At 37.4% G+C, this 23,594-nt stretch overlaps 1 protein-coding gene across 1 annotated transcript in view; it reads left to right on the top strand.

The window, feature by feature from the left end:
• The window catches only part of VWA8 (von Willebrand factor A domain containing 8), a 182,041-nt gene that overhangs the window by 129,466 nt on the left and 28,981 nt on the right, over positions 1-23,594 (top strand). Inside the window, exons 36-37 of the mRNA XM_040583980.1 lie at positions 4,570-4,651; positions 6,579-6,783. Of these exons, the coding sequence (XP_040439914.1) occupies positions 4,570-4,651; positions 6,579-6,783 (287 nt within the window). The remainder of the gene's footprint in view (positions 1-4,569; positions 4,652-6,578; positions 6,784-23,594) is intronic.

Below are 23,594 nucleotides of genomic sequence, written 5' to 3' on the forward strand. Positions count from 1 at the left end.
AAATGCTGTATTCCAAATTAGTTAACTTTTACAAAATAAATGATTTAATCTGTCTGCCCTCATTTAACGCAGATTAACTTCTTTGTGTAGAGAAACCCTTTTATTTATTACTAAAAGGATAAAACATTTACTTAACTAAAAAAGCAAATCAAAGATATAAACAGGGTAGAAAACTGAAGTTACCTACATTTATAAAGAAAAGGTTAGTTTTTAAAAAGGTTAAACTTAATAAAACAGAGTTAGCATGATGATCTTCAGAACTAATTATACCACTTCAGGCTGTAATCTTCTCATACTTTATAAACTGCTGAAGGGTCAGATTGGGTCATCTTTTAGGCCTTCACAGTAAAAAAAAAAAACCCAACTCTGAAGTGGATGGTAAAAAATTCAGAAGGTAGATCTTCTGAGCTTTCATTAAAATTAGTTTACAAATTTAGGAGTGAAGGAAGGATACAGTGCTTCCAAATGATACCTAAAATTAAGATCTTGACAGTTGTTTCTAAAAGTCTTTTGGGTTGCTGTGGTATAGAACACTTTATAATGCTAGATTAATAGAATTAAAAACCAGGGAACATTCCTCATGAATCCTGGATACCAGTGACCTAAGCGAGTTATCTCTCTGAGAATTGGCTTCTATCTGACTGAGCAATTTAATTTGTATCTGTTGTTATATCTGAACAAGATACTAACATTTTTTTTCCCTCGACTATGGTGAAATATATTCATGAGTAGTGATTGATAGCATTAAATTTGTAGCAAATTTTATGAGGTATACTTTCTTCAGTGCTTTATAGCCATTTAAGTTAAAAGATTTAAGGCCTTGAAGAACATTTTCATTTTTCTTTTCTAAGTGACATTTTAATTTATGAATTACCAGATTTGTCCTTAGCTGAATCATATTTAATATGACCTTACTGATACAATTAAATTGGACCTGAGCAAGACTCTAGGTTTTCTATTCTGTAGCCTTTTTTGCAAGACTGCAGACATTTCCATTTCTCAGTTAATGGCCAGTTTTTCTAGTGGAGGAGGAGCTAGGAGTGGATTTCTACAGAGACCTGTGCTACTCAGCATGGTCATGAAAAAAAATGGAAAAATGAATGAACAGTGAGGTGACAGTGTTTGCTGATGATACTGGTTATTATTCACAGTAGAAAGGTTTCACCGTGAAGGATTACAGGACTATAGTGCTGACTGCAATAGAAATGGCAGATGAAAATCAGTATGGATGAATATAATGTACATGAAGGAAGAAAGAAAGAGTCCTAATTCTACATCTAAAATGATAAGGCTGATCAGTACATCTCAGCAGCATGACTTTGCTGTTATGATAGATAGTTTCTTTAAAATATCAGTTCAAAGCTCAGTAGCAGTCAAAAAAAGAGGGAAGACCAGGGAACATCTTTGTGCTGTTATGTAAATCCGTGTGTCTTTAACACTGTAATTTTGGTCATCTGTCTCAAGCGGGGAGAAGGCTGAACTGGGAGAAGTTCAGAAAAGGGCAACAAGGATGAGCAAGATTACATCAGCTAGTCTCCTGCGTGTGGAGACAAGATGAGGACAGGGGCATATGGTGGAATTCTACAAGAACATGTATGGCGTGGAAAACCCAGCAATTTTATACTTGGTACCAGAGTTCAGGGGCAGCTAATAAAGCTATTAGGAGCTTCATCAAAACAAACAAGAGGTGGTTCTTCACAGAGAAGGGAACTGACCTGTGAAACTGCTTCCCAAAGGATGTTGTGAATGCTGAACATAGATCCAAAGGAAAACTGGAGTTCCTAAATACTTCCCTATTACAGCCCTCTCTGCTGGGCTATTGTTTCTTCAGGACTTTGCCTCTCAATCTCACTAATTGACAGAAAATTTAATGCACATTTAACAGCTGCTACTATGTAGCTGCTTATCCCTTGGAGATTCACTGTTGCTTATTCGTGATTGTGCTGCGTAATTCATGGGGGCATTTGGATGTTTGGTGATTTGTCTGTGCTGTTGTTTCTGCACTGGAAACCTGTAGTTACCTAAAGGAGTTGTATAAGGCTTCATTCATAAGTCTTTGTATCCTTTCCTGGGAGATGGTGCAGTGAAGCAAAGGCATCGTTTTACATAAAATCGAGTATGTGGCAGTCCCTTGAAGTTGTTGCACTAATGTCTTATAGTGCCTTCCAGACATTGTTTTATATTTTTGCTTTGGTTTGCCTATCTGTCAGGCTTTCTTTGTTGTCTTCATGGACAACTGGTCAGTTCTGGCACACAGCCTTCCATTTCTATTAATAATTCATCATACTCAGCCAAACTCTAGCATACTTCAATATGTATTACCAAAACTGTTCCAGGAGCAACAAGCAAAGAAATAATTTCCTTTATGTTTTATTGGAACTGTAAACTAGGATAATAGTTGTGTTTGAAAAGAAACTATAACAAGTAATAATTTCCCTAAAGACTGCCAGATAGATGTATGGCCACAAAATATAAGCTTAGACAAGAGATAACAGCAGAATCAAAAAAAAATCAAAGCCATAGAAATGAGGGCTACTTGAGAGCAAATATTTACTTGGATTCTCAGTGCTTTCTATATAGGAATATAAAATAACAGTCTATTACTGAGTGTGTATCTCTGTTAGTGTGACAGTAACTGGAACAACATGTAGTGTAACACAGTTACAGGAATAACCTCAACACATCATCTGGTCCAGCTATTTATATAGGGACAGGATGACACATGTTTAGACTCTTCTTAACTGATGTTTGTCAAACAATTGGCCTGTTGCAATGCTTCAGTCTCCTTGTATAAGAAAATCTTTTCCTAGTATCCAGTTTTTTTGCTGTAAATAAAACTAAATACTTTTTCACCTTCACTCAGTCAGGATAATACTGTTCTCTTATAAAGATTTTTTTTTATTATGGGATGTGTTTTTTTTAAAAAAAAAGTATATTTTTAGACAAATAAGTTAATTCCATACATTTGTCCTTGTAGCCCATCTGTTCTAACCTGTTTGTCAGCCTCAGGACTGTCTCATGTGTCTGTATTTTCCTTAAAGTTTCATGTCTAGAGCTGCACATAGCTATTCTTCTTCGTCAGGCTTTGGCAAAAGAGGAACAAACTGCACTTGTTTAGGTCTGACAATCATGTTTCATCATTAAGATTCTTGGCTGCAGGTCAGGGGCCTGGCCGGTTGTTCCTGTGTTGCATTTATAAACATTTGGTTACCTTTTCTTCAGCTTCCTACTCTGCAATCCTTTGTCTTTTTAGAATTTTGTTTGGTTGATTTGTGCTCTCTCTCTAATTTGTTAATTTTTAATTCTTATCTCACAGTTCACTCCTTCCAGTTCAGTATCAGCTCTGTGTTCTAGATCTTCGTGAGAATTTTTAATGTGTGTCTTGTTCTCCATTACTACCATGAGAGAGAGAGCACATCTGAAAACAGTAACAAAATCTAGGCAAAACAAAAATTGCTCTGTGGCCCACAAACCTGCATTTTTCCAGACTTTTTTTCTGATTTCTAATGGGTTTGATATTTCCATTTTTATGAAGATGAGTAAAGTCAACAGATGGTGTAGATGTACAGACTATAGATACATAAATACAGTAGATATGCATAAAGTGCTGTTGTGGGTTATTCTTTATACTCATTTGAATATTAGATCCTTTTATACTGCTGACCTTAGTGGTGTTTTCTGTGTGTGCTGTATGGAAGCATCAACACTTCTGCAGGTAACATCAGGTTCTCCTTCATTTCAAGGAGGTGAAAGATACATTGTTTCAGAAGGAAATCTAGACTTGCTTTCATCTTCTGACAATAATATTTTGTACCCATACTGTGCAGTGTAATTCGGTCTTCTGGTTTCTTTTCTGAAAAACTTAAATTCCTCAATTGATTTCAGGCAGATGAAAGCCAGCTCCTTCCTGGAAGCCACTTCTGAGCCCAAGCAGACTGTACTCATGTTGGCAAAAGCCAATGTGGGCACACACACAGAGATTTATTTCTGTGGGAGGGACCATAGTATTAGCTGTATTCATTAAACTGTCTGTAAACAGACTATTAAATGTCTGATAGTCTAGGGCTATTTAAAATTCAGTTCTAAAGTCTTTGCATGCTGAGATCTACCTGCAAAAAGTGGTTCAATTTAAGGCAACAACATTTAGGTTAATATTACTGAGAAATTTTCAAGTGGGAATCATCAGCACAATGTTTTGAAATGTTCCTCAGTATGCTTTTAAAGCCAGATATACAGCTGATATTATCTTCAGTAACAGATAAAAGCAGTGAGTTAGGGATTGCAGTAATGCCTGGTTAGTGCTTTTGTGAGTAGGGCTATGTTTGTGTGTAATTTTGACATTTGCTTTACAAATACATTGTTCTTTTATAATTTTGCCTGTCTGATTGCTCCCTGTCACAATAGTAAAACAATTCCGTATTTGCAAGTTATACTCCTGTGTTGAATGTGAAAGCTTATCATTTTATGACAGGTACTGTATAATGAAATATTTAAATTTAATCTGCTAAATGCAAATGCAATAACCAGTTAATCATGCAGCAGGAAAATAACATGTTTGTTTATTTTCAGATGTCACTCCTCCACAAGCTGCTGGATACTTGGAAGTAACAGATCTTAACTCGAAGAAAATCAAATACATTGCTATTCCTAGGTAACTGATTTTATTGATTAGAGCAGCTAGCCTCTGTCTTACAGGAAGAGCAAAGAGAGTTTAGTGTGTATTATTACTTCAGGATAAGCATATATTTCTTCAATGTGGAAAGTAAGAATATTTCATACCTAGTGTGTAAAATTCTGTAACACCTGCAGCATATTTTTGTCAGCATTTTTTATGTGTTTACTAGGCAATACCAATGAAAATGTAGCAATTAATTGATAAATATGAATGGTAGCTTTATCTTCTGATTTTCATTCCCTTTGCTGTTTCCCCCTCTTCACCCACTTTATCCTCTGCCCTGTTTCATTTTGTTTTGCTGTCTTTATTTTCCTTTTTCTCTATCATTGGGGTCTAACAAAGACAGGCAGAATGATCCAGTGCTAGGTGTTATTAAAAAAAAGCCAGGAATCAAGTTCTGGTCCAGTATAAAGTTCATCTTGAAAGTAACTTAAGCTTCTCTATGTTCTTGTTCTCCCTTTAGAAAATATGCATTCCCTTACAGGTATCTTTCATGATACGCAAGTATCTTGTATGATACATTAAAATAGCCACACTATGTGGCTTCTGTTTTACATCTTAACATCTGTCTATCACCATTGCAGAGCGTATTTGTAAATGGTTTATGATACAAATATATTTTGGTTACAAATTGTCATTTTCCACTGCAATAATAATAAAGGGGTTTGTTTTAAATTGCAGTCTCTCAACTTTGCATGTTTAAGTGGCACATGTATGAAACCCACACATCAGGAATTTTATACCTTTTTTCAAAAATTCTATTCATTTGATGTTGGGTTTGATAATATTAATTGATCCTCAAATTAATTCATTAATAATCTGAAATTTTTTAATTGATAATTAGTTTTGGACTGTTCACCATTTTATAATTGATCCATTGGCCTACATCTTACACAACTGTTCAAAAATGTGCAGCATTAACACAGAAATAGTAGGGAATCAAACTTTATTTTAGACTAGGATTTTTACAAAAATTACAAAGCCAAACGTCAACATCATGACCCTTAACCTAGTATGAGCATTTAAGCTATTTATGGCAAATCTGAGCAGAAGCCCAGATTTTAAAACATACTTCACTAAGAACTGATAAATAAAGTGACTTTTCACACATCTGAATATTTCTATGCTAAAAGCTAACAAACTTTCCTCCTTCTGGCATATTTAGCCTGGTCAAATGCTAAGATAACTCTTCTTCAGTTGAATTAGTATGTGGCAATTTCAGTCATAGGTAAAGGCATAGAAATTTATTAATAGTAGCGTTAGTGCAAGTAGCAAGTCATTATGCATGTAATTAACAATACTAAAAAAATGCAAAGAATCTTTCCTACTTTATCTACATTTCCTTTCCTATTATGTAGTTATTAGGCCCTCTGTTTCAGCAGTAAATTTTTGTCTGCAAGTTGACTGTTTAAAACAGTGCTAAGATTCCCTGTGCATAAAGCTGTGCCATCTTTAAATATGTGTTTAAATCTTCATTTTTTAAATTAAAGTACTAGAGAAAAGTGTTACTTCAAGTTTATGGAAGGTATTTTCCTCAGTGCCCAGGTCATGTTCTCTCCTACTTCTTTTGTAGTTTTATATCTTTCTGTAACACATTTGTAAATTTTTTATATTCTTTATAGTTTTTTGTAAAGACTGACTACTTTCAGATAGATGAGATATAGCGGTGGTTAGGCAACACATTCCCTTTCATTTACACTGCTTTTTATACTGACAAGTATCTTTTGGTCATACCCAGTTTCAGTAGGTGGAACGTTTCAGATTAAATAGTGGGTCTGCAGGGCTTAGTTATAGTCTCTCGTGGAATGAGGATGTTATTTCATTTGTTGCCTTAACTACATGATTACTCAGCCTCTTTTTGATTGCAGCTTCAATACAAATCACATTAATTTTTGTTTTTCAGATCACAATCTCTCTCTCCATATACATCTTGGCTTTCCAAGATCTCGGATGCTGATGCCCTGTTGGCACCACTGGGCAAAGTAGGTTTGGTTACTGTGGACATGGGAGGTGGTGTGAGGCTGTGGGAGACAGGGCTGGACAGCCTTCAGCGGTCACTGCAGGACTGGAGGAACATGATTGGCCAAGAAGATGGTCGTCCAGTGCAGGTAGGAGTTCACAGAGCCGAAGTGGAGAACATTTAATAAAATGAGTTGCAAATGAGTTTTCAGCTGGGAGAGGGGTCAAGGGAGAGCTGTGTTGGAAAACACTGTGAAGTAGAAATATGCCTGCAAGAATTGAATAGATGTCTTCACTGGGAAAAAAAAGGCACAATAGCTTAATTAAAAAGCTTATTTGTGACCACTGTAATTATGGTTACTGACAGTCTCTTTGTCTTTGCATTTTTGCCAAATTCCAGTACATTTTAATGCAAATCAATTCTTTATCTCCTACTGTTTTTTAACTGCAACTTTCAAAATGTAGAATAATGAAACAAATTTTTAAGGAAAGCATGGACTTTTCCAAGTTTAAATACTTGGAAAAAATTATTGTACTTGTACTTCAGAAAAGAAACTTGAAATCTAGGTGAAAGATGCCTTGAATTCACAGTAGTGCCTTTAGGTAATTTTGAAAATTCTCCCAGCTGAGCAGAGTGAAGAGGTTCTCCATACAGCCATGTTCGTTTGGGATGTTTAGGAAGATACTGAAAATATACAGCATATACATCTATGCTGTGTGTGCATGTATGTATGCATATACAAGTGCAATGTACTGGCTAGTATGTGTGATCACCATTGCAACACAGAGGGAAAATTCAGGACTGTGCAATTGCATCTTTTCATTTCCGTTAGTGATTGGGAGAAGGTATCACTTTACTTGGAAGAACTGGAGTGTGCTTTAGGAGGACTTCTTCGCTTTGACTAGGAGAATCCTGTCTCTGTCCATCATTGAAATTATTTCTGTTTCATGAATTTCTGTAACCACTTTCACAGTACATTAGAATGGGAAAACAGAACGAGTCTTTGTTAAATTAGATCTCTCTGTGGTTTTGTTTGCAAGGTGTTCAGCTGTCTCAAGCGTGAATGAGATTTATTAGGCCAAAAACATAGCTACTCTTTCAATTTCTTTTCCCATTCAGAGCTCCCTTTCTACAAGATGTTCTGCAGTTACAGAAACTTGTACAAGAACTGATGTGTTCTTTTTACTGGACCTCAGCAAATGCCTTTCATAGAAGTCATGAGAAAATTAAGCTGTTACCCAGTAGCACATTTGTGGGGATGCTTGTAGCTTTACCAGTGCCATTTTTATTACGACTGCAGTACCACTAGCACCATCTTATGGTCAGCTATAGTCAGTTTACACCAGCTTAGTTTCATTTACTGAGCAAGTTGACTACTATAAATGAAAAGAGCCAGGGGGAAAGTTAGAGCTTTACTTGTTTTAATAGTCGGGTTTCCTTCTTTTTTTCTTTTTTTTTTTAATTGATAACTTGTACTTTTATTCAACAGAACTACTGCACTGTCAGTCATAATCAACTAAATATTAGAGAATACTGGCTTGGAAAGTAAACATCATTAGAAAATTTTAAAGTCATTTAAGCAGCAATGTCAAGTAACCATTTTAAAAAAAGGGTAAGAATTTTTCCCACAGTCACAAAGCGGTTTTCAAGATCTGTTGTAGAATTTCTCTCTCCTAACAGCCTGCCTTTCTGATTAGTAAGCACATTCCAGGGTAAAGTCTTCTTAGAATATCTGTCTTTTTTCCTCTTTCAACACAGGGTATTTAGCTCAAGTCAGTGGTTTGTCAGAACTCAAAATGCCATACTGTTTGATTTGAGCTAAAGGCCTCAAACAAAGCTTCCTATGTGATCTTCTGATGCGTGATTGTTGCTAACTTCTGTTTCTCTAAACTACATGCTTTGCTTTAAATGGAAGGATAATGAGACCTAAGAAACTTTGTTTACAAAGGCATTACAGAGCAATAAATTAAGTATTTTATTTTATTTTATATACATCTCCAATAAGATAATAGATGCGTAGTTGCTGTGTAGACTACACTTTGCTATTTGGAGATGAAGGCCTTCATCTTTCCTACTTAACTCAATTTTTCAGTGGACCTAAACATAGAAGCAGTACTTTATTGGCATTCATTTCTGGAGATGAAAGGAACCTGTTAGCTTGAAAAAATACTCATGTAGATTCCCTGTGTAAGGTAAGCATAGCAAGAACTCCAGAGTTTTCTGTTCTAGAGACTATTTTGCTAAGAAAGCTCTACAGCTAAATGTTTCCTAATACCCGTTTTTACAGAATTGGAGATATTTTGCAGCCACATGTTGATCTGTTTATTCAAGTGTATGAAAATCACCTCCTTTTATATGTTTCATGCTCATGTTAAGCATCTTGGAGTCTAATGAGGCATCTCTAATTCCTTGACTAAACCCATCATTCCAAGTCATCTTGTAGCAGAAGCTCACTTAAGAAAACTGTCAGTGTTCCACATACCACTAGAATTCATTCCTCACCCACCCCCAATTTCCCCTTCCCTAAAACCTGCCATTGGTGCATCCCACTAAGCTACTACAGGCTTAGCAAAGCTTATTAGCCCTTCATCGTGATGTTCTTAGACTAACACAAGACCTATCTAGGTGGTTGGGAACCACTGTTCTGCAAAAGCACACAGAATCTCTCTGCAGCTTCATGATTTTTGAGAGAAAGAAGAATTAAAGGGTTTTCAATATAAATATAGATTCAAAGAACTGGAAACAAATCTTCAACAAGGCTTCTGTTGGAAATGTTGGTACTACCTTCTTTCTAGGGCTGCAGTTTGGCTTTCACACACACATTATATCTCAGAAACCAGCTGGGTGTACATAAGCAATGACACAGAAGAAAACAAACAGCTGTTCCACTTATAATCAATAATTAGCCTCCCTTGATAGAATGTTTTCAAAATAGTCAACACTTGTTTTGAGTTGTTGATGTACTCAGCAGAGTTCGAACTACTGAAGTCTTGAGGCTACAAAAGTAGTTTCTGGAAATATGGTTTATGTTTATGTAAGTTTCCATTTATTTAGGCAGGTCAGAAATTTTCTTCACTTATTGAAGTTTTAAACTCAAAATATGCCTACAGTATTCTGAAACTATTAAATTGGAGTGCCTAAAGTACAAAATCTAAACAAAATACTGGATTTTTTAAAGCTATGAACTCTAGCTCCAATCCAGAAATTGTAGAGATTTTTCACTGTTTCATGTTCCTGAGAACAAGGTCACTTCATTATCAAATACCTGAAAAGAATTTGAAAGACAATTTATTTTTAAAATCTTGCCCTAAAAGTTTCATGGCAATAGGCAGACATTAGTAAGATTGTGTTGCTTTTCCCATCAAAGGGTTATTGATAGAAATAGAAAAAACACTGATTACATTATGTTATGGTTGGGTGGTTGTTTTTCAGTAAATGTTGCTTACTGGTATGTCTCACTTAGATAATGTGCAGTGCTTACATAAAAGTAATTAACAGGTACATCATTTAGAGGTATTTCAATAGATGGTAAAACATTTATCTGTGATTATCAGCAAAACCATTTATTTCTGTGTTCATTCCACTTAATGTTCTCTTGCTACAGACTGTTGCCCAAAATGTTTTATACTATGTAAAGATTATACTCAGAATGTCATTGTTTTCAGAAGTCCCAGGACATACCCAAACCTGTTGAGTGCATGAAAACGTACTTGATCAAAGATTACAAAAGCATTGGCTTGTAATTAATGATAATATATGTATATAAACCTTGAAAATTAATCACAAAATTTTTGGTAAGCTTTGCGTACTCTTGATCTAGACAGTATCACCATGCAAATTGACATCCTAAAGCTGAGGGTAGTCTCTTATTACTTCAGTGCTTAGAATGTCCAAAGAAGTGATCTGACTGATAAAAAAAACCCAAACATTTTTGGAATGAGACATGTATAAGGGTTTGTTTTGGCAAGTATTTTTTCTGTCTATGTTGTTTGATGTATGTGTGGAACCTGCAGTAGATGGATGTCCTCTTACATGCATGAGATGAGTTTTTGTTGCAGTGCTCTGTGTTTGTGGCTATGTGTAAAGGCCTAACGGCATAAAGTGAAGCAGTTGCAACTCTTGATTTCCTATGGACTGTTCTCTCTCATTTTCAGTATAGCAAGCCTTCCTCATAAACATGCAGGTACATAGCTGGAAATGAAATCACAGTTTCATCTAAGTGAAAAGTTAAGCAGGGGAAAAAGAGAAAAAAATGTCTTTCCATTTTTCCATCTTTCTGCTGTAATCCTAAAGCAGGATCACAATCTCTACTGTGTTCTGCAGTACACTGCTTCTTCAGGGTTGGTTATTGCTTACATCTCTTTGGCTGACAACAGAGGCCCACTCAACATAGGTGTTCATAGGTGTGTTTTCTGCAGAAATATAAAAATCTGAAAATTTTGGCTCAGGTTATATCTGCTGTTAGAGCTCAGGTGGGTTTCTTAAATGATCCAGATTCAGCCAGTATAATATCAAGGTCATATACTGTAGGACTAAACAGAGGAAAGATAGAGCAAATGCAAATTGAGTGGCCACCAGCCTTGCTAATACCAGCTGTTTAAAAATAGGTAAAGTAATTGGCATTGATAGGTCAACTACCAGAATTTTCTTCTGCTTCAGGTGGTAAAATTACACCTATACTCACCTATGAGTGTGTGCACCTATGAGTGTGTGTGCTGTATAGAACCTGAATGATAAAACACCTCCATCATCCTACCTCTTTAGTCCCAAGATGGATGGGCAACACTCAGCTTGAAAAATCATGTACTGCTTTGAAGGTGGGTCACTCCAAAGAAGTGTGTGAGAGAGACACTGACACCTGCTCAGGGCAGGTTTCTACCCACTGGGTCAACAGCTCAAAACATTTCAGTATCCCATATCACTGAAGACCATTTATATAGTTTATCAGTAATAGTCCACCTCTTGGGGGCAGACTGTTATTTGGACAATTCCTTAATATGAAAGCAAGCCCTTACAGACAAGAAGCAGCCTGGAATTGTTCTCTCCCTTTTTTTTCCCCCACTTTGCTTTTTTGGCTTATCCTGATCTGTCTATTTTCCAGCAGAAAGACAACTGAGCAGTTAAGTCACATTAGAGTTCACAGCATCACAAAACTGAGATGGTGGAGTGAATCTAGAAAAACACGTGAATGAGGAAAAAAAAAATATGCTTGCTTTGCACCAGTGATTTGAACAACAAATGCAGTAGAGACAGTTTGCAGTAGTGTGTACAAATTCATGCAGTACTGGGCCAAATTCATTCTGTTAGAAGATGTCCTAGAGGTGGACAGCTCAGCATGACTTGGATATATTTTGGATATGTTTTGGGCCTTGGCACTGAAATGAGACATGGATGAAACATATGTAAGAATAGGGAAGGCTTTAGATTAAGGGTTTGGGAGATTTCATTCAAGATCTTCTGCCCTGGAAAACTGGCAGAGACAATAGTTTTCTGCCAAAAATGAATGCTTTTATCTTACATGGTGATTCGTTTCTCAGTAGCGCTAGAAGCATGTTATTTTGGTGTCTGCTGTGACTAGTTAACATTTTATTGATACAGTGTTTCCACCAGGCATGAATCATGGTCACTAGCTAAATGGAGCAGTGAAAAAAAATTACTCCATCCATCCATAACTGTTTCCATTTACACACCCTTAAACATTTAAGTATGTAATTATTGCAACATCGGGAGCCAGTAAGCTTTATCATCGCTTTCCAAAGGAGGGAACTGAGACATAAGGAAGGCAGGTCACTTGTTTAAGTTCACACTGCACGTCTACACTGCAGTGTCAGAGGTGGGATAAACACAATATATACCCATAAGGATATATAAACATGCTTTGTTCCTGTGTTGCCAAGCTGAGTAGCTTGTATGTCCTTGGCTGCTGTGATCAGTATGAGCATACCTTTGATTGAGCAAAAAATTGCATATAAATGCAGTGCAGCCACCTAAGAAAAATAATGTCCATTCTAGATAGCTTAAAGTTGAAACAGGCTTAGCTAAGTATAGATACATTCAGCAAAACTCAAGAAATACAATAAATACATATTTTTCTCAGATTTAAATGACTGTCTTCGTGGTCTTATAGCAGCACTCAGAAATGCTAACAGAACACATGAATTATTCTATGTCCTGAGAACAGCTAGAAGACATGAACGTATGGTTCATGTCAGTAATGTAAAAAAGCAAATCATATGTGTCATCACCAATAGCTAAAACAATTAAGGGTGTGAGGGTTTGTGTGTCTTAACTGCTCAAATCATCCGTGATGCAAGGGCTTTTTGCTAAAAATAGCATTTTGATGAGTTCAGGAGCACTCTGTAGTAGTTCTGTACATTCAGACTTTCTCGTGCGATCTATCAGTTAACCTTTAGATCTGATGAAGACAAAGGCAAATGGTAAGTAGCTATTATGGGATGCTAGGTCCATCATTAGATATCTATTTAAAATCCTACCTAGACTGCAAGTAAACACCAAAAATGTCAGATTTATTGTTGAAGCTAGAAGAAGCACAGTCATGTTAGATTAGTTGGGGGGGAGGTGGTGTACATACGAGGTTGTGTGTGTATGTATATATATTTATTCACACACATATATATTTATGTATGTGCGCACATGCATGCACATGTTGATACACACACACAAGTGTTCAGTGTTTTGCCCAGATGGACGTTGACTCTCTTGAATTAGAATTATGTCAGGAGATGGTCATAACTTTGCAGATGCGCAGTCCCTTAGTCACTGTATTTCATAATGAACAGGAATTGGGGGTGGATTTAGAGGAAGAGATTTTAGAGCAATTTAGGAAAAAATCTCAGGATCCCTGTGTTACACATACACTTACCCATGAGAAATGCAACAGTACTTTTCCCTCCTTTTGTCAGGTCCTTGTCTGTAGTCAGGCAGTTAACAGACCTGTTGGCACAAGTCCTGTCCCGTGTCTGGCTTTGGCACCCGAGGTGGTGTATGTTGACACTGTATGGCACACTGCCCGTAGTGACACCTCAGGCACCTGACTTACCTGGGAGATCCCTACCTTTAGCTCTCTGCAGTCCAGATCTGAATTCCATCTCAATGTGCCAGGCAGCATTTACAGATTTAAGGAAATGGATTCTTGGAAGTAGAAGAGGGTTTACTTTATGCCTCTTTCTGTTATTTGGGCTGAGACCAGAAAATCTGTAGTTGTTTGATTCTCTGCCGTCTTTGGGTGATGATCATCTTACTCCCTTCCTTGAATAGTCTCATTTATTCCATTTGTATTCCACTCAACTAATCATGCAGAACTCTACATGAATTATTCACCCTTGAAGTTCATTAATATTTTTGGGTTTATTGAGTACATTCTTTTTTTCTTTTGATTTTCTGAATCTGCATTTTGTACTTGAAAGTTTAGGGTAATGCAAGTCATCTGACAAAATTAATGGATTAGGCTGGATGTTTTATCTGAAGAATAATTGATTCAGAAGTTTCAGTGATCCCAGCTTGTTTATTTGCTGCCTGGGATCTACTTTATACTGACAACATTGAATATTTTTTTCCTAACGTTCTAACCAAAGTTCAGCCTTTTCCTGATGTTAAGGCTGAGCTGGGCAAAGATGCAGTTCTTGATTCGAGATGAAAGCGTGATCTTTAGAAAGAGCGACTTCCCACCACCTCCCCATGGTCTGTATTTTCACCTTTAGCCCAGGTGGTTTTTCTGACCACATGAGGGCATCAGTGAGCCAATAACAGTGATTTTGCTCCTCTTAAATACTGTCGGTGATAAACATATGTGCAAAATATATATGAAAATATATATGAAAAATATATACCCCGTGAAAAATATATATGCAGTGGAGACGTTTTGTAAGTTTGGGATAACCATGTGATAGCATTCTGCAGTCCTGCATGAAATCCTGAAAAACTCAAAATACTGCAGGTTACGGAGTTATCTAGTCAATAAGTGAATTACAAGGTATAGTTTTATAGCACTTGCAGTTCTGAGATCCGTGAGCCCCAAATACACAGTTCAGGTCTGTTATTTTTTCCTGGACTGTGTGATTCATTTTAGCAAAGTGAGGAGTAGCAGATGTGTACTGCCCCTTGAAGCAAGGCATCTCAATATGGGGAGGCATAAGACTAGAAAGACATGAACTCACAGAGCTGGAAAAGTTCGTATCTCAAAGTCTCTGCTGGGTAAAGCAACTCAGATAAACATCAGCAGTTCTGTCAGATATTTTTCTTCATATAAATGTCCTCAGCTGAAATGAGGCCTTTGCTGGAAGCACTAGACAAACATCTCTAAAATACATTCTCTTTGCTAAAGATCTTCCAGTCTAATTAGAGCAGACAGACAAAGAGTGGGAGTGGAAATAACTTTAATTTTCTATTAGAGCAAGCTGATCCAGCACAAAGTTCCTTTTTCTTCCTCTGTCCTTCTGTGAAAGCCCACAGTTCTCATGGGAGAAAATACAATAGCCTCAACACGCCATCTTTCAGATCTCAACAAGTCTTCAGCAGTGCACATTGCTAATGTAAAGGCTGGATCTCCTAAACACGGTGAAATCCTCCTGTCCTGGCAAAACAAATGCATACTAATAATTCTGCCCTTATGAAAGTTCTTCCCTGATTAGTGAAAGGATGAATGTAGTGAAAATGTAAATAATCTGATCTGTTACAGTAATGCTAAATAAGAGGCTTTCTGTTAGAAGACAAAACAAAAACTAGTTGATTTTTAATAACTTGTGTCTCTGCTTCTTAAAGACAGGTTTGACAAGGTCCTAGGTCTGCAGAAAAAAAGGCCTTTCTGCTTCCATGTGTAATATTTTTTTCAGCTTTCTTTTGACCGTGCGATGTCCCTGTGGTTTTTGGTCCAGACTATTCCAAATTGTTATAAGTGTGTTCACTTATCCTGCCTTCCTAGCTGTTCATTATTCAGGGTACTCCAGAAGAAACTGAATTCAATGTTTTCTGAGTTCATTGACGTTAGGAGGTGTGTAGTAGTCATGATCTATAACCAAGCTAGACATTAGCTGTCTGCTCTGATAATATTTTGTAGTGGATTGGCATGCTAAAAAGATGATGACCTCATATCTTTCAGTTGAAAAGAATTGAATAGGCAATTTTTTAGTAATGACAGAGGAAAATAGAATTTACACAGATATTAACACATCAGAGGATCTGTTAGATGGAAGCAAATGTATGATATTCTGTCATTATTTCATTTAGTTTATCCAGCTTTTAAACATAGAGTGCATATTCATGGACAAAAGACTCTTAATGCATCTACTGCTGCAGTTTCTGAGTTGGTTCTCAGAGTGACAGCATTTAGTTCAAAGAAGACCCACAGCAGCAGCAACTGTGTTTTATATAGTGGTTTGGTTTTTTAGCTGGTGTATGAAAACTTCATTTGCAAGCCAGATACTCCTTTTTATGTGTTTCATTCAAAATCTACACTTCTTTTCCTACCCAAATTCACTTTTCTCAAACTCCATTAAAGCTATGATGCTTTGAACAGTTTGGCTGTTTGAGACAGAAGTTTAATGCCTGTATGAATTTTAAAAGCTACTTTCAGAGAGAAACTTTCACAGGAGTCTGATAATGCATGAGGCTTCATTAATTCATGTTGGATTCTTGCAAAGTTTTACAGGCAAGATAGAAAATCAAAATGAAGCCAAACAAATGAGGAAAACCTATTAAAAGTTTTATACTGCAGTGCAACTAATGCTTTTTCATTTCAGGATACAGTTGAAGACACATATTGTATTTCAGACATTATTATTGTCTTCTCTAATACTGAATATTCCTTTCTGAGGAAAAATGACTTGTGGGCTCAATTTTGTGCTGTTGATGTGAATAGAAATTGTGCAATTAATTTTTGGTACATAGAAAAAACTGTGCATGATATGGTACAAGTAAAAGTAATAGAAGCCATTAGATTTATTTTTTTTTTTTTGCCTATTTTTGCCTTTCTCCAGCTAGTTTGTGTAATTCGAATATAAAATATTTTCTTTTTGTCTTTGGTAGAATCAGTTTTACAATAAAATGTAAAGGCACCATGGAACAGGCAGATTATCCTTTGATTTGCCTGATTTGTAACTTTTATATACTCTGAGAATATAATATGTATATTCGTGCTGCTGATAAAGAATGTGTTAGAGGGAAGGATGTTCTTGTGACCTGTTGAGCACAGCCTAGGGTAATACTGAGGTTTTAAGATTGGTGGGGGCAAGGCACGGAATAAAAGGAAACAACAATTTTGTTTCAGGGAAAAATCAGTCTTTTACATATCTGCTGAAATACTTCTGCATTCCATGGAATACATTTCCTGATGCCTTGTGCCACTGTGGGATGGATTATTTAATGCCTTTTTCACCTGGAGGTTGGTCATGTTTTGTACAGTCAAAGTCAATCTTCTTTCATAATAACATATGGTTCTGATAAAAGATTTTTCACTGATCTTGATTAAGAAGTTGACATCTCCTAAATCACCTGTAAGACAAAAGTCTAAGATGTTTTCATCTCTTTTCCTGCAATGCTCTTCTGATACATGTCCACAGTGCTAATGAAGAAAGCAAGATATTTAAGAAAACATTTTAACTTTATAGCAGTTGTATTTTTGTATTCATTGTTGGGTTTTGTATTCATGTAATTCATATTTTTCAACATTAATTTAATGTGTTGTATGGAAAGTAACACATATTATTCTTTGACTATAAACTGCCCTGTTTAATATATTGTATATTAATGAAAAGGCAAAACAGCAGATTAATTCTATCCCTCCATGTCCCAGGTATGTTAGGATAAGAGTGGGTATCTTCTAATTTGTGTCTTAGCAGGGTTCTTTTCTTTCCTTGATGATAAAAAGAGTAAACGAAGAATGGGATCTTGCCAGACTAGATCCTGCCTACGTCTGCCTACTTTCCAGGACTGTCTAATCATAGAACCAATTAATCTGTTGCACACCTCCTTAATTTACATTAAACACATCAATCATGTGAATTGTATTCTACCTCAAATCTTAGTGCAGACATTCTTTTTCCTATTTTCTCCTGATCAACAGTAAGAAACACCCAATAATGCAGTATTATTAGTAGTACTAGAGTAAGTGCTTGTGAAAATGGTTATTTTTTGGGCACCTCAGCTTTTACTTTTTAAAAATCTTCCTACGTAAATATTCTCTACAGCTGTAAATACTGTTTGCTTGTATTTTCTAAGATTATATTTTGCCCATTTATATGTATTTATGAAGCTGACATGAAATCATGCTGGGTTCAGTTTTAGTAAATGTGTTGTATGTGGAATAATCTACTGAATGCTTAAAAGGACTTAGTAGAAGGGTTGCTTACTTGTTTGTCACCGCATACAACAAGGAGAAATTGCATTGTTTTCTGTTAAGATGTAAAATCCTATAAGGAAAGGCCAGCTCTCTTTAAACATAGCTGAAAGGTTTAGAAAAATTTTATTTGGGGAGGTTTGAGGAATGGAAATGTAGTCCTTTTTTAAAAATTACAAACTGCATCCCTTTACACCTGCAGGATGTTAGCCTGGAATTAGGGTATTTTTTCTGTTTCTTCCCCCCTTTTTAAGTTGTATCTGGAGTATTAAAATAAGCATTGTGTTTTGTGAAGAGGACTAGATATGAGTTAGTCCTGGCAAGGCCAGATATATTAAAACTCAGAGGTGAAAGGTCTGTTTCCCTGCACATGAGGCAGCTTGCCCCCTTTGGAAACCAGAATTTCTTTGCCAGTCATCAGGCAGAAACTTGCTTTTATTGATCTGAGCACCACAAAGGAGCTTTTCTAGCAAGCGCTGAATGGGGGGCACTGACTCATCCTGCGCCCTTCAGGAATTTTAATGAAGTTAACCTCATCAGGATACAAAAGTAAGCTGCTGTATTAAAAGACCATCTAGTCTGTAGCCAGCCTGCTGTGTTGAACAGAAGCCTGTCATGTACAGAGTAGGATGACAGGAATATCTATGACCAAAAAAACCAATCTTCATCAGAGACGCATCCCAGACTGCATTAAGGAAAAAGTCCTTTGCATTTTACTGGCAGTCGTCACTCGTTTATTACTTTTCTGTTGAAAGCTAGAAATATTTTCAACCTTGTCTGACATCTGCTTACAAAGTCTAAAAAATATTTCCTAACCTGTAACCATGAGTTCTTTTGCTGCCAGCTGTTAAGTCTGAGTACATGTTAAGCCCCTCTTTTTACAGAGCTTTTTTAAGACAGTAATGCAGGTATGGGCGTCTAAGACAGTGGGAGATATTGGTTAGATCTCGTAATGAAACTCCAAGGAATAAAGGGAATTTCAAGTGGAAAAATATAGGAGGAGATGAGATTCCCTCTCTTTGCCTGTCTCTGCAGTAAAGAACTCTTGGGATTTTAGTCCAACCATTAACACAAGACTGCTACGTCCATCACTAAACCATGTCCCTAAGCACCGCATCTATGCATTTTGTAAACACCTCTAAGGATGGTGATTCCACCACCTCCCTGGGCAGCCTGTTCCAATGCTTGACCATCCTTTCAGTGAGTAAGTTTTTCCTAATACCCAATTTAAACCTCCCCTGGTACAACTTCAGGCCATTTCCTCTCGTCCTGTCACTTGTAACATGGGAGAAGAGACCGACTCCCCCCTGCCTACAACATCCTTTCAGGTAGATGCAGAAAGTGACAAAGTCTCCCTTGAACCTCCTTTTCTGCAGGTTGAACACCCCCAGTTCCCTCAGCCGCTCCTCACCAGACTTGTGCTCCAGACCCTTCCCCAGCTCCGTTGCCCGTCTCTGGACTCGCTCCAGCACCTCAGTGTCTGTCTTGCAGTGAGGGGCCCAACACTGAACACAGGATTCGAGGTGCAGCCTCACCAGTGCCGAGTCCAGGGGGATGATCATTGCCCTGGTCCTGCTGGCTACACTATTTCTGATGCAAGTCAGGATGCTGTTGGCCTTCTTGGCCACCTGGGCACACTGCTGGCTCATATTCGTCCAGCTGTCAACCAGCACCCCAGGGCCTTTCCCACCAGGGAGCTTCCCAGCCGCTCTGCCCCCAGCCTGTAGCGCTGCCTGGGGTTGCTGTGACCCCATGCAGGACCCAGCACTTCTCCTTGTGGAACCTCATACAACTGGCATCAGCTCATTGGTCCAACCTGTCCAGATCCCTCTGCAGAGCCTTCCTGCCCTCAAGCAGAGCAAAACTCCCTCCTAGCTTGGTGTCATCTGCAAATTTGCTGAGCATGCACTCAATCCCCTGATTCAGATCATTGATAAAGACATTAAACAGAACTGGCCCCAGTTCTGAGCCCTGGGGAACACCATTTGTGACCAGCCACCAGCAGGGTGCAACTCCATTCACCACCACTCTTCAGGCTCGGCCAGCCAGCCAGTTTTTAGCCCAGCAAAGAGCACACCTGCCCAAGCCATGAGCAGCCAGGTTCTCCAGGGGAATGCTGTGGGAAATGGTGTCAAAGGCTTTACTAAGGTCCAGGTCGACAACATCCACAGCCTTTCCCTCATCCATTAGGCAGGTCTTCTTGTCATAGAAGATCAGGTTCGTCAAGCAGGACCTGCCTTTCATAATCCCATACTAGCTGGGCCTGACCCCCAGTTGTCATGCACATGCCATGTGATGGCACTCAGGATGATCTGCTCCATAGCCTTCCCCGGCACCGATGTTGGGCTGACAGGCCTGTAGTTCCACCGATCCTCCTTCCAGCCTTTCTTGTATATAGAAACGTATAGTTGTGCTACTTGGGACTGCCTTTGAGGTAGTGAAGCTTCTTTCTTAAAGAGTTCTCTTTTTTTCTCAGTTTCATTGCAATGTATGATTAAGATTACTGTGTGCTAAAATATTGTTAAACTCACTTGTACGAAATTGGCTGAAGCTATATTTGATAATGCTTTTGGTTAGTTTTACTCATAACGCCAGAGAGATTTGTTTGCAATATATTAGAAGAAAATTAATTCTGAGCTGAAAAGGGGAGTACTGTAATTGTGGAAACAGCTGATATATTAGAATGAAATACCGATATGTGTGGGACATAAATCATTTTAATAATAGAGTATAGCAGCCCTCTCCATAATTCACACACTTTTGTTAATGGGTTATTGCAGGCTCCTTTCTGCCCATAGTTGTGACGATGTCTTGTAGAGGCGATGCACGGTGTATCTGGGTCAGCTGTGCGATCCCCAACAAATTCAGCTCCTGTCTTTTACTGAGGGATGATATCAAAATGTGATGTAGTGCTTCCCTACTCTTCAGGGGTTAGTTTTATTGAATTAGATAATTTCACATCAGAATTCCATAGAATTCAATCCCACATTCACCTAAGTGGCAAGAATGTGGTTCGAGATCCACTTCCAAACATGGTTAAGATGTGGGTAGTAAAATACGAAGTTCCCTTACCGTAGTCTGCCTGACCAGCTGAAGTCTAGACAAAACTACCAGCCTTTGACTCCTCTTCAGAGCGGCCCCTGTTACAGATTGGTTTGCCTTTAATAGCTGTTTGGCATAAATAAGACACAGATGTGAAACACCTGGTTTCATTGTGTTGTTGAGCGCATTAAATCATGCAACTGGCTTCTCTGAGCCTCTTTACCTTCTTTATGTTACTATATGAAGGATGATAAGATCACTTTCCAAACTGAATGTGTTTGTATCGATTTCACTTATTCAGTTTGCTCTTAGAATCCCAGTTTTGTCAGGAGAAATAATGAAGTGTAGCCATGTAAAACTGTTTTGGCATCTATTCGTATATCTCAGAAGGAACTGATACAGAGCGAGTTGTTCAGATGCCATGTATCCCTCACTGAATGTGAAATGAATGTTTATTTCTATTCCTGCCAGGCTGCCCCTGCTGTCGAGGGTGAATGGATGTGTAAGAGGAAGGACCAGAAAATTAAGTCAAAGCATTAACAACTCTTGGTGTTTGCTATTGTTTCTTCATTTCCTGTTTTCTCAAACACTTCTTTCATACCATTGCCCTTTCAGAGAAGCACACTCCTGCAGTCTTCATATTGTTCTCACATTAAATTTTTGTTTGTTGCTTCATTGTCTTTGGAAGACCTACAGAGCCTCCATCTACAAAGTTCTTTTGAATGCACCCATCACCCATTGGTGTAAGTGCCTGAGAATATAATACAGTCCAAGAAAAGAACAAAAATAATTTAACCAGGGACTAAGACCATTGATGGTCACTGAGAATTTGGACTCTATAGAGAATAAAATAAAAATCACATGTATCCCAAGAGAGGATGGCAGTTGTGCTTATTGTGAGGTGAAGACTTAGAAGAAGAACCTGCCCAAACAGCCAGTGGAAAAGTGTTTTGATGCTCTAATCATTAAACACCAATATGTATAAACAAATTTAGATAGTGCACAATTGAAATGTGTTTTGTGAGTGTTTTGGAAATAGTGGTTATTCTGGAAATCAAAAGGAAGTCTTAGAAGGCAAATTTCACAGTTTTTCCAGCTATTCTACTCTGAGCTGCACCTCATAGCTGAAACCCAAGGCTACTAGACTGAATTAGTCTGTTGTTTTACAAAACTATGATATGCACACCAGGCAGTATGGAATCTTCACAGTAATGCAGTAATGAATAGCGCCTTTCAGTGCATGTATAGCTAGAAAGAGCACGGATTTCTCTCAGATAGAGACATTTAGTCAAAACTCTCGCTGAAAGAAACAAAGTTGATAGAAGTGTTGCAATAGATTCAAGTGGAAAGTATTCAAGAGGGGACAGATCAACTTTTGAGCGAGGAAATTATTTATATATTTGGAAAATATCCATCACAACAGTAAGAGAAATCTCAGTAGGTTTAGAAGTTCCAGTCAGACAAGATTGGAAAAGTTACTGTGGATTTCTTAGATTTGTTTGAGCTTTTTCTCTACTTCCAGTACTTTTCTTGTCTTGCTTTTCACTCTGGACAAACTAGATTTTTCCCACTGGATGTCTTTCACTTTTTCAGGTTCATAATACATCCAGGTTTGGATCATCCCCCTTAAATCTACCTTTTAAATAATTTCTAATGTCAAAAATTCCTCCAGCCCTCAGAGGAGTGACTGATCTATGGCTCTTCCATCTCTTTTTATCTGTCATGCTGAAGAATGCGTCGTTGTCCAAAAGTTTTTCTCTTCAGTTTATTCCTCATCCTTCCTCTGATTTTATGTCCAGATTCAGTGATTTACTGTTTACTTCTTTCTAAAATATATCTTCAGTTGTAATCTAGATATTTGCTAGTCTAACTTCTACTTCATAGGGGTGCCTTCTGAGCAGAGAGAAGTTTTTATTTGTCAAATTGCCTTGAAGCCCTTCCATGGAGACAGGGATGGGAAGAAGAGAAGCCTAGTAAAACACTAATGGAATTACCTAAGAGCTCAAAGGAAAACCAGGAAAGTACACCCAGAAAGTTTTCTTCAAAGGGCTCTACAGTCTGTTAATTTAATGTGGTTTCTAAGTGTATGATAAATTAAAAAAACAATTACCCCAGCCAACTAGCACTAATAAAAATTGGTTGTTAAAATATTCAAATGTAGCAAAATTCTACTACCTTTTTTGTGTGTACGTGTTACTTAAAAAACAAGTAAATTAATGAAGCTGCTGCAATTAACTGACATGATATTTACACATCTGCTGGTGGTGTTCCATTCCAATATCCTTAAATTTTCACTTATTTTTCCCAGTAGCCTATTAACTATATAAAAAAATCAGTAAGGAGGTCACATTCTTAAGCTATGATAAATTGTACCACTTGTCTCTTTCTCTTTCAAGCAATTTTAATAGAAATTGAATTTTGGATGTTCTGCTGTCCTTTTAAGGACAAAAAGTCACAAATCATTATAAAATAAAAGATTTTCTATTAATCACATGCTGTTTCAAAGTTAGGAATACCTTCTTTAATCAGATCAGCACCATTGTAAAAGAGATTCATATTAGAAA

This window comes from Falco naumanni, chromosome 2 (assembly GCF_017639655.2).
Source record: "Falco naumanni isolate bFalNau1 chromosome 2, bFalNau1.pat, whole genome shotgun sequence".
In the NCBI taxonomy this organism is placed as follows: Eukaryota; Metazoa; Chordata; class Aves; order Falconiformes; family Falconidae; genus Falco; species Falco naumanni.